At 29.4% G+C, this 12,166-nt stretch overlaps 1 protein-coding gene across 1 annotated transcript; it reads right to left on the reverse strand.

The window, feature by feature from the left end:
* Positions 1–5,641: 5,641 nt before the first annotated feature.
* On the reverse strand, positions 5,642–11,878 carry LOC131647276 (xyloglucan O-acetyltransferase 3-like). The gene is made up of 3 exons (XM_058917185.1): positions 11,473–11,878; positions 10,492–10,778; positions 5,642–6,644 (listed from the first exon to the last, which is right to left on the reverse strand). Exons 1-3 carry the CDS (start codon positions 11,771–11,773, stop codon positions 5,859–5,861), a joined length of 1,374 nt encoding a protein of 457 aa, XP_058773168.1. The 5' UTR covers positions 11,774–11,878; the 3' UTR covers positions 5,642–5,858.
* Between the last annotated feature and the right edge of the window lie 288 nt (positions 11,879–12,166).

Below are 12,166 nucleotides of genomic sequence, written 5' to 3' on the forward strand. Positions count from 1 at the left end.
GTCACTACTTATGGCACTCACCTTCCCAACATCAATTTTATTACATCTCGATCCAGGGCCGATCTAATCAACGCAGAGGCCCCGTTCTAATTTTGAAAATGGGCCCAAATTTAAAATATAAATACAATTATATTAATTAAAAAAGAGACATAAAAATTATATTTATGTATTAATCAATAATATATTTAATTAAAATTATTTTGAATTTTGATCTATCTCAATTTTTATATGTATTGAATTTTTATTTTAACATTTTTTTAATTTAATGAATTTTTATTATAACATTTTTTAATTTATTGAATTTTTATCATAATATTTTATTTATTTCAATTAATATTTATAGAAAAAAATTCTATCTTTTAAAATTTTTGGGCCCCTAAAATTTGGGGCCCTGTGCTGTAGCAGTCCCTGCACATGCACAAGGCCAGCCTGAAGGATAGAAAAACACTTAGAAAGGGGGGGGGGGGGTTGGATAAGTGTAGCTTTAAAACTTGTAAGATAAAAACTATTTGCACAATGATTTTTATCCTGGTTCGTTGTTAACTAAACTACTCCAGTCCACCCCCTTGGAGTGATTTACCTCACCTGAGGATTTAATCCACTAACCACACAAGATTACAATGGTTTTCCACTTAGACAACTTCTAAGTCTTCTAGAGTATATTGATCACAACCTGATCACTCTAGGAACAAACTGCTTAGATACCCTCTAAGACTTTCTAGAGTATTCTGATCAACAACCTGATCACTCTAGTTCTTACAAATTAATGTAAACAAATTCTTTTAAGAGTTACAATGCTTCTTATAAAGCTATTATCACAACTGTGATTTTCTCTTAAGTTTAAGCTTAATCTCACTAATATATTACAACAGCAATGTAGTGAGGTTGAAGATGAAGTTTGAGAGCTTTTTTTAATTTGACAGCGTTTCTGTATATTTGCGCAAGTGTTGTATTCAGCTTCTCATCAGAACTTCTATTTATAGGCGTTTGAGAAGATGACCGTTGGGAGCATTTAATGCTTTGCGTATTCCGTACAGCATTGCATTTAATGTTTCACTCTTTTGTCAATTACCTCGAGCCTTGCTTTCGCTGTGTCTATTGACGTTGCCTGTAATAGCTACTAACGTTCCTTTTGTCAGTCAGCGTAGCCTGCCATCTTGTACTTGCTTCTGATCTGATGTTTGTGTAAACGTTTGAATATCATCAGAGTCAAACAGCTTGGTGCAGAGCATCTTCTTGTCTTCTGACCTTGAAGTGCTTCCATAGACCATGTTCTGATTCTGCTTGACCATCTTCTGATGTCTTGCCAAACCATGTTCTGATGTTGCATGCTGAACCTTCTGAGTCAGTGCTTCTTGCGCTGATTTTGTGCATACTCTTTATGTGATTCCTGAAATGGAAATTGCATAGGATTAGAGTACCACATTATCTCATACAAAATTCATATACATTGTTATCATCAAAACTAAGAATATTGATCAGAACAAATCTTGTTCTAACACGGCCCTGTCTCGATCCAACGGTAAGCCATCTGTATATTGGGTAATTGATACATGTGCTACTCATCACATAAATCCTACTTTACACAACTTTCAATTTCACTGTTATGTACCTCCTATTAACATGAAACTTCCTGATGGAAATATTGTTGTAACAAATATTGCAGGCACAGTTCATCTTTCTAACTTAATAGTTTTGTCAAATGTCTATTATATTCCAAGTTTTCATGTCAATTTAATTTCTGTTACAAAGTTTATTAATTCTTCTTCTTGTACCCTTACCTTTACTAATAAGGAGTGTCTTATAATGCAGAAAAGTTCTTCTAGAAAGATTAGTTTAGTTGATCTCTATGAAGATCTTTATTTCCTTCTATACCGGGCTATCCCTTCTCATTCTCTACCCTTTTTTACCTATAACATTGTTTCTCACAATCACTCTGATATTTGGCATAGCAGACTAGGTCACCCTTCCCATGTTCTTCACAAAACTTTAGCTCAGTAATGCCCTAGTATTACTCACAATTTTAATAAAAGTTTACCTTGCCATTTTTGTCATCTATCTAAGCAAAGGCATTTACCTTATAGTGGTAGTGTTACTACTTCTTCCAAACCTTTTGATTTGCTTCATGCTGATATATGGGGTCCCTATGCTACCCCTTCCATTACTAATCAATGTTACTTTATTACTCTTATAGATGACTTTACTAGGTTTACTTGGACTATTTTTATGACAAATAAAAGTGAAACTAGAACTCATTTGATGCACTTTGTTTATCTTATACAAAATCAGTTTTCAGTTACTTTGAAATGTTTGCGTATTGATAATGGTCAAGAATTTCTTATGGGTGATTTTTATCACTCAAAAGGAATATTGCACCAAAGGTCATGTATTTAATGTCCTCAACAAAACGGTATCGTTGAACGTAAACATCAACATATCCATAATGTCGCAAGATCTCCTTTCTTTCAAGCCAATTTAGCGAAAAACTTATGGCACCTTTCCATTGCTTATGCTGTCCATTTAATTGATCGCTTACCATCGCCTATTATTAATTTTAGTACCCTATATTTTATTTTATATAACAAACTTCCCGATTATGATTCTTTAAAATGCTTTGGTTGCCTTGCATATGTTTCTACTATTTCTCGTAATCGCACTGAATTTGATCCTCGTTCAAATAATTGTGTGTTTGTTGGTTATAAAGCAGGTACCAAAGGTTTTCTCCTTTATGATTTAACCTCAAACACTTTTATTGTTTCTCATAATGTTGTTTTTTATGAAACATGTTTTCCTTTCAGCATCACTCATGACCATCAGTCACTCCCTCCTTTACCCACCCTTCATCCAATAAATAGTGATCTCGAACCTTTTCCTTTCCAACCCAATTCTCCTCATTCTACATCACTACCTCCTCCTCTAATGCCTAACATCTAGCCGAAATCACCTCCTTCTCCCATCACCAATACTCCTCCAATCCATCACCTTAATCCCCCCCACTCGTAGGCAGTCTACCAAACAAATTAAACCGCCCTCTTATCTCAATGATTACCATTGTAATCTTCTCAACCATAATTCAATTACTTATCCTACCTATACTACCCCACATTTTTGTCTTTCCTCTGTCATTAATTACGACTTAAGCAACAAAGACTACAAACAGTTCTGCCTTGTCGTTTCCTCCTCTTTTGAACCATCAACCTATTCCCAGGCCTGCAAACATGACTGCTGGATTCAAGCTATGAATACCTAATTGGGTGCCGTTGAACAAACAAATACATGGACCTTAGTTGACCTTCCTCCAAATAAAACACCTATTGGTTGTAAATGGGTCTACAAAATTAAATATCTTGCTAACTGTAACATTGACCGGTACATGAAGAGGTTTATATGAAAATTCCTTAAGGTTATAAACCTCATCATTCACCTCCTAAAGTTTGTAAACTTAATAAAAGTATATATGGCCTTAAAAAGTCTAGTGGGCAATGGTATTCCAAATTGTCAGAAACTTTATTCTCTCTTGGTTATCAGCATTCCCGTGCTGACTATTCTCTTTTCACGAAAGTTACAAACACTAACTTCACTGATTTATTAGTATATGTAGATGATATTGTTCTATCAGGTAATAACATTGAAGAAATCAAGAATGTCAAACAAATTCTTCATTCAAAATTCTGCATAAAGGATTTAGCTCCTTTAAGGTTTTTTCGGGGCCTTGAAGTTGCTAGATCCAAATTAGGTATTTTGCTTAATCAACGTAGTTATGCTCTTGATTTACTCAGCAAAACAGTTTTGTTAGCCTCTAAACCAGCATCTACCCCATATAATTCTGCAATTAAACTTCATTGTTCTATTCAACTTTGTACCATGATAACACCCAATATGGAAGCTAATTGGCCAATTAATTTATTTAACCACTACTCGCCATGATATTTCTTTTGTTGTCCAACAGCTCAGTCAGTTTGTATCCCAACCAACTGATAACCACTTCAAAGCTGTTGTTCGAATTCTTTAATATTTAAAGAGTAACCCTGCTCGTGAACTGTATTATCCATCTAATTCTTATTTAATTTTCTTTGGTTTTGTAGACATTGACTGGGAAACTTATCCAACGACACGCAGATCCACCACCGGTTTTGCCATCTTTCTAGGAAAATCACTAATCTCATGGAAATCCAAGAAGCAGACCACCGTTTCTCGCTCCAGCTCGGAAGACGAATACATAGCTTTTGTTGCCCTCACCTGTGAAGTCCAATGGCTTTGTTATCTTTTCAAGGATTTGCATATCAGTTTCAGCAAACCAACTTCCATCTATTGTGATAACAGATTTGCTGTGTACCTTGCCCACAACCCTACCATCCATGAAAGATCTAAACACATTAACGTTGACTGCCATATCATCCGCGAAAAACTGGACACCGGCCACATCAAGCTTTTCCCGATACCTCCCTCTACAGAAATTGCATAATTCCTCACAAAACTATTGCCTGCTCCCTCTTTTTCCAATTTTATAGTCAAGCTTGGCCTTCTTTTCCTCCACAATCCAGCTTGTGGGGGAGTCTTAGATGATCAAATATAAATGTTACATTACTTAGCATGTATTTAGGGATTTGTTACACTTTATCAGGCCACTTATTATATATAAATAATTGATCCATGTGTATAATATTATTGATTCAATATGGAATAAAAAAGGTAGTTTATGATTGGTTCTGATATTCAATAATAATAATTGTTAAACATTATAAAGTTAAGTGAATCTCATATATTATAGTGATAATTCAAATATATTTATGTTGGAAAAGCTGCATAATAAACAAAAGAAATACATTTACTTAAAATCAAAGTGAATTGTTAAACTTTTATCAACAAACTATAACAAAGAAGTCTCAATGAATTATAACCAAATCTATGACAACAAGTCAAGCACCTCTTAACCAATTCTTGTTTTAGCACGTTAAATCATTTTCATCATCATCCATCTCCATAAAACTAATCCATTTCCATAAAACTAAATTTAGCATTGCTAGACAAAGCATTATATAAGCCATATCGTGGATTTCACACAAAGCGTTCTACATATGGCTTATAAAGGCAAAACATTATATACAAGACTTATTAAAGCAAATCATTCTATATGGGGCATATTAAAACATTTTAATATATCAAGAAAATATCTATAACTAATGAAATTTAGTATAGCATAAACTAATTTTGCACAAAAAATTGCATATATTATTTTCAAAAAAAGTTGTTTTGCAATTTTAACTAGGGCATGAACGGGTTCTACAATTTCAATTGCATATCCATAATCATACCTATAAATTTTAATTTCAACTGAATTTTTTTTACCGTTTTTATTAAACCTAACTTAGTGAAAGAAGAGGACATAGAGTGAAGATTTAGCAAAAGCAAATCCAGCATCTTCTTTAAGTATGGTGCAAGGAAGATGAAAAATTCAACCATTTCTTTTACAGTTTTTTTTTATTTTTATTTCAATTGTGTTTTTATATTTTTTTTATTTTGAAAGTACTAGGAAGATGAATGATTATGCAACTTCATCAAAAAAAATCGAGATACCTATACGCAATGAAAGAGAAAAACATAAGCTCGTGACTCACTTATACATATGTTATAATCTCAATCATTCAGTATAATTCAAAGGCTAAAAAGATATTATATATCTAGAACATACTACCATAATCGAGAACTGGTAAAAAGCAAAGACAATAGTACAGTAGTATTATCCTCATGTCCTAATAAAAAGAATGCATGGAGAAACTTCTATTTTCCTTTAACTACGTTATGATAGAAGCATAAAAAGTATAATTTTTTATGCGATGTTGACTCTAATCCAAAACTCATAATTTTCTTCTTTGTTTATCATTCTCCCTTTGAAGAAAAGCCAATAAAAATTCATTCCAAACATCAATAACACCAGGCAAACACCAATGAGTACAATCATTATAACCTTTCATCCATTTATTTCCCCAATGTTCACCAGGATGTCCATCTGGTCTCATCATCATTGTCTTTGTCACATCCAAAATCTCAAACTTAGTTTTCCCTTTATTATTATTCTTAACCTCTTTAAACTCTTCCATTTGAACACTCCTTAAATTCCATTCAAATTTACTTGAATCGAATTCCCCTTCATTTATAGGACCTGTCCTATTACAAGACCCTCCAGTGTTCCAGATTCCATTCTCAAAATGAGATGGTGCAAATGTCCTTATAATTGTGAACAATTTCCCATTCTTACAATCTTTGCAGTCGTTGATGTATTTCAATGATGTTTTAAACGCCAACCTTAGTGGAAAATCTATGTCATAGTTTTTGACATTTTTTTCACTACAATAAATGCAACCTAATAATTTTCCACCTTCATGTAAAAACATTAATCTGAAAAACCAATGGCCGCCTGAAATTATCGCGTAGTCCAGTTCAGGTATTACTTTAGCCCAGTCTTCATCTACTTTATCCATTTGCAAGTCAAACACGCCTGACCCTGTTCCATTTACAATTCTTTCTTCACCTTCTATAAGAAATCTACTCCATAATATCATGAGAGTGAAGTCATATCTAGGAAAATAATATGTCCTAAATTTATCTTCTGAGTCCTTGTATATATCTTTTGGAGTTTCATCCTACAAAATAGGAAATTGGGACAAAGAGTAAAAAAATATGAGCACATAATTAACACATACTTTGATCCATGAATCACTTAAATGTTACAAAAAATGCATATATATTTGTATATGAAAAACAAAATAAAGCTTTCTAAAAATAAAATTACTAATTACTTAGAGAAATAATCTAACTATTTCTAAAGACATATTTAACAATTATTAAAACTATATGTTATATAGCTTTCATAATGCTATATAACATCATTATGTGAATTTAAACAACTCTCATATTAGATCACATCTCCAAACTCGACGTATAAAAGATTACACCGTCCAACCTATTAACCAAATGTTGATTGCAAACTGCACCTTAACTTACATTTCACTTTCTAACCACACCTCCATACGCATTTCAAGCTAACAATTGATATTTGACTAATTTTCATAGTTCAATGATAAATTTGACACAGTAGGTGGAATAATACAAACAATACTACTAGAAATTTGCAGTAACCAGGTCACGACTATGTTTGTCGTATGCATCTACAATTTAGAAAGAATCTTGATAGCATGTATAAAATATTCACCATCATCTTTCAGTAGGATTGGTCAACAATTCTAGTTGAACCTCCAGAATTTATAACATGCCAACGACCATTTTTATTTCTACTATTACTGGAACGAAGGTTGATCAAACAGAGAAACTAGTGGTAGTGACTATATTTTTTTATTAGACAACACTTAGACATGGGGATACATGACACCGTGTGTGTAGTATCTCAAGAACTTGTTGATATTGTGTGGTCTATAGTTCACAATGAGGTTCAACAAAGTAGAAAATTGGAAGCCAAACAAGCTAATTCAAGTGAAAATTATGTCACATATACCATGTAATAAGTTCAAGGGTATCATGGTTAGGCAAACATTTTTTATCAAAATCAACTAACTTAATCTTTCTCTGTTCAACAAGAACTAACTTAATCATTCTCAAAACTATTGAGGTCCAGCATGATCATTAAGACTCTGGATTTAATCAAAAGCATAGTATAACTGTAATAATTGAGTTTTATATCCATATTCCCTATTTTATAACTCCTTTAACTAAAAGAAAGCATAAATGAAGATAAAAAAACATCAAATTAAGGGAGTTGCACACGTTAGATAAAATCAACTAATTATACTAAAAAAAGAGAAGCAAATACCAAACATAGAACACCACAAATCTCATGTATTAAGGATAGAATAAAACATTAGTATCTACTTAAATAGCCAAATGAAGCATCATCATGTTCAGGTCACAATGCAATAACCAATAAGATAATTTTATATAAAAATCCAATCATCTCTAAATTTCAAAAAACATTCATTCAACCAATCATAGTATTTATACACTCATCATCTTTATCTTTACTTCTTTTTATGTATTTCTTAAACTAAAATATATATGTGCTACAATGTTTTTATTTTTAGTATAGATTAAATAAAATACTATGAATTTGTATATAATTAATTTATTTTTAATATTCTAAATTATTTGTTAATATTAAGAATTTAATTGGTATACACTGACGTGTAAAATAATTTTACACCGTCAATGAATCGTGACCGTTAAATATTTATTGAAATTTAATTTTTATTTTAATTATTTATAAAATAATATTTGTGAATGGTTGTGATGCACTGACTGTGTAAAAAAAATTTACACTTAGAGTGTTAATCTCTAATATTAATTTAGAACTTTTTTATAAATGAGATAATAAATATATTGAATAACTTAAAAAATGACTTATAATCTAAAGTTATTTTTTATCAAATAACTGAAATACAACTGATAATTTTCTTAACAATTGCACACAATTTATTTAAATATATTACTTTTACGAAACCAACGGATCAAAAACCTTTCCATACCTTGATTAGCCTAAATATTAATGTTACCACCTTTTTCAATGGCCGCTATTAAAATTAGAAGCACCATTAAACTCATTTAATAGAGATTCTTTTCCTAAATCTCTAAATTTAAATCATTTATTGAAAAAAAAGTATCTAAATATAAATTCTATTTCACACTATAAGATGCATTTTTCTAAAATATAATTCGAATTCAATACCAAAAAAATTAATAATAATTCGAATTAATATTAATTTATTTTAAATTAAAAATCATTACAGGAGTAATTTATTTTAATTTAAATAGTTTTTTCAATATTTTTTGGACTATTTTTCTTCTAAAAAAATTTTGAAAAACCTATTCAAATTAAAATAAATTACTCTATATTTGGAATCAATTGACCGCAATAAATGCCATTATGACATATTTATATAAAAAAAATCGCCCTTATGAATTTTTACAACTAATCAACCATTTAATGGTTGAGTAATGTAAAAAAAAATTCAAGAGGTAAAATTAATGGTTTTTTTTTACCCACCTCCTTATGGGGGTCACCCCAGCGAAAACTCCATTTTATCCCGTTTCGGAAATGCATTTCCAAAATATTTATTTTTCTAAATTTTTCTAGACTTCGGAAGTGCATTTCCGAAAAAATCCCAAAAATTGAGATTTTGAATATTTCGGAGATGCATCTCCGAAATAACAAAAAAAAATCTAAAAAATCCCAAAAATTAATTTTAGGATATTAATTAATTCACGTATTATAAATTTGATATAATTTATGAGTAATGAATAATAATAGTTATATATTTTGATATAATTTATGAGTTATGAATAATAGTTATTATATATTTCTATCCTGATTCATATTTTAAAATTTAAAATAATTTTAATTAAAAAAATTAAAATAATTTCACTTACAAAATAAGTTATAATTTTTTATTTATATTTTTGTAATAATTGTTATATATTTATAAAAAAAATTAAAAAAATAAGTGTTTTAATTTATATATTTATATAATAATTATAATAATTATTATATATTTATAAAAATTATAATATATTTATATAATAATTATAAAATTAAAAAAATGAGTGTTTTAATTTATAATAATTATTATATATTTATATAATAAATATTATATATTTATATATTATATATTTATATATTTCACTTATAAAATTAATAATTGTGATTATATATTTATATATCTCTATTCTGATTCATAATTAAAAATGAGTTATAATTTTTTATTTAGTTTAAAAAAATTAAAAAAGATTTTGTCTTAATTTTATTTAATGAATAAATTTTATATTTAATTTTATATAATTCAAAATTTACTTATGAAATTAAGATGTTTTTGATTTATATAAGTTAGTAAAATAATTTTTAATTTTAAAATTATTTAGGAAATTTTGATTCACCTTCATTTTACTGATTCACTTTCATTTTATACCTAATAATTGTATTGATTCACCTTGATTTTAGTTTTTCAATAATTTATTGAATTCTTACGAAGTGTATATCCGAAATATTCCAAGACCAATTTGGTCTTGGAATATTTCGGATATGCATCTCCGAAAACACCGCATCTCCGAAAACACCTTTTTTTTCGTGTTTTCGGAAGTGCATTTCCGAAAATACTTTTTTTTCAATAAAAGTACATTTTCGGAAATGTATTTCCGAAACAAGGGGTATTTTGGTAAATTCGGCAGAGGTGGCTAAGAAGGTTAGGAGGTGGGTAAAGAAATTCTCAAATTAATTACCAAGATTTATTTTGGAAGCATTCACTGAATTTATGAATACACTAAACAATTTTATTTATATTGAAGCTTTTTCCTTTTTCTATTAATTTTATTTACAAGAATCATATTCCCCTAATTATGCAAGCAAAGAATTTTCAACACCTCACAAAGCAAAAAAAAAAAAAAAGCATATTAAATGTAAAAAAGAAAATCCACTTAAGAACTAACCTGTGACAAGAGACAGAGAAGTGAATCCATTTGATTTCTAGCAACAGAATCACCAATGAAAGCCATTTTCTTGCCACGAACAATGTTGAGAAAAATTTTAGGATCAAACATTGGAAGTTCACATTTTTCAGGTTTCCATTTCCAATTAAGAAAATCACTATCCATTCTTCCATGCTTGAAACAATTTTTGCTATCAGGGATTGTAGGGCAACTTGAATTTGTATAGTATGATGACCCTCTCAAACCTCTAATCCAATGACCCTTAAAAAGATCACATGTTTCCTTCTCTAAAAAAATAAAAAATAAAAAAACATCATAACATATTTGAAAATTCGAAATAAAAACACATACTCACGAATATAACAAATTTAAATTAAATATAAAAATCAAAATTTTAGACCTAAAACTATACTTCATTCAAAGTGTTTGAACTCTCCTAATGCTAACGGTTCATGTTTAAATTAATATAGAGTTTTATTCTAACTTAAATAGAATCTGTTAGTGTCCGATGGAGATTAGTCCGTCAATAAAATTCAAATTTTTAAAAAAAAAAACAAAAATCTCAATAATTTGAAAAATGACTATTCTGGAGTTACACATTCAAATTTTGGTGATCATCGAATCAACATTAAAAAAAAATTATTTTTTGGTTTGTCCCATGATCAAGATCAAACCGAAAATAATCGAGAATGCATAAATAAGATAAAAAATCATTCAATTTCATATTACCCAATAAAACTCTATAATTCCGGCCACATCATTCCGTTTCCACCATAAATCTCCTATTTTATCTGGTCAAACTAAATTTAAGTTACACATCAAATATAATTCAATGAATATAAACAAAAACTATACAACTATACAAATTTCGTTAAATCTTTTGTTACAAACATATCAAATGAATTCATGATTGAAAAAAAAATCAAACAAACACATATATAAAAATTGAATATGGATCATGTAATCAATTTTGGGACATACCTTTGTGCAATTTGGATGGTGTAACATGTTGATGTTCCTCAATGGTGTCATGTTCTTGACTAGGCACAAAGGTTTTGGCATGATTAGATTCATCGTTTTGAGAATGTTTTTGAATGGTTTCAAGATCTTGATTAGGGACAAGGGTTAAAGGGTTTGGAGAATAAAGGAAGAAGAGACTCAAAATGGTGATTACCAATAGAGATGCGAAAATGAAAGGTAACCCTTTGATTAATAGGTTGGGATAGGTTTCCCTTTGGCCATAGTTGTGAAACCTGTCATGAAAAGACTTTGATGATTTCATGGTTTTCTATAACACTCTCTAGAAACAAGAGTGATAGAGAGAAGAGAAGGAAATAAAATAGGGTTTAATGTGAGAGAGTCATGAGAATCACAAATCAAAGAGAGAAAAATGAAAGTTATGCAATATTGAGAAAAGTTTTTTGGGATTAAAAAAGTAATTTTATTTTGAAAAAATTAAAGAGACAATTCAGATATAGATTAAATTTAATAATTAACTAATTAATTATAACTTTAGAAGAGCATATTCAAAAAAAAAAAAAATTCACTATTTTTGTAAATTAAAGAGAATGAGGGTACTTATCCACAAAAAGAAAACGTAGGGTAAAAGAAACGTCTAGAATCAATATTCTAAAAATAGAAGAGTATAAATATATATTTCTTTTTCAGTAAAAAA

Source organism: Vicia villosa, linkage group LG2, assembly GCF_029867415.1.
Source record: "Vicia villosa cultivar HV-30 ecotype Madison, WI linkage group LG2, Vvil1.0, whole genome shotgun sequence".
Taxonomy (NCBI): domain Eukaryota; kingdom Viridiplantae; phylum Streptophyta; class Magnoliopsida; order Fabales; family Fabaceae; genus Vicia; species Vicia villosa.

What these genes read in the sequence shown, in the direction of transcription:
- LOC131647276 (XM_058917185.1), bottom strand. Translation starts at nt 11,773, where the DNA reads ATGAAATCATCAAAGTCTTTTCATGACAGGTTTCACAACTATGGCCAA. An exon ending in ACCATCCAAATTGCACAAAG is followed by an intron (nt 10,779 to 11,472) that starts GTATGTCCCAAA and finishes TTATTTTTTTAG; the next exon opens with AGAAGGAAACATGTGATCTT. An exon ending in TTCTCTGTCTCTTGTCACAG is followed by an intron (nt 6,645 to 10,491) that starts GTTAGTTCTTAA and finishes CCTATTTTGTAG; the next exon opens with GATGAAACTCCAAAAGATAT.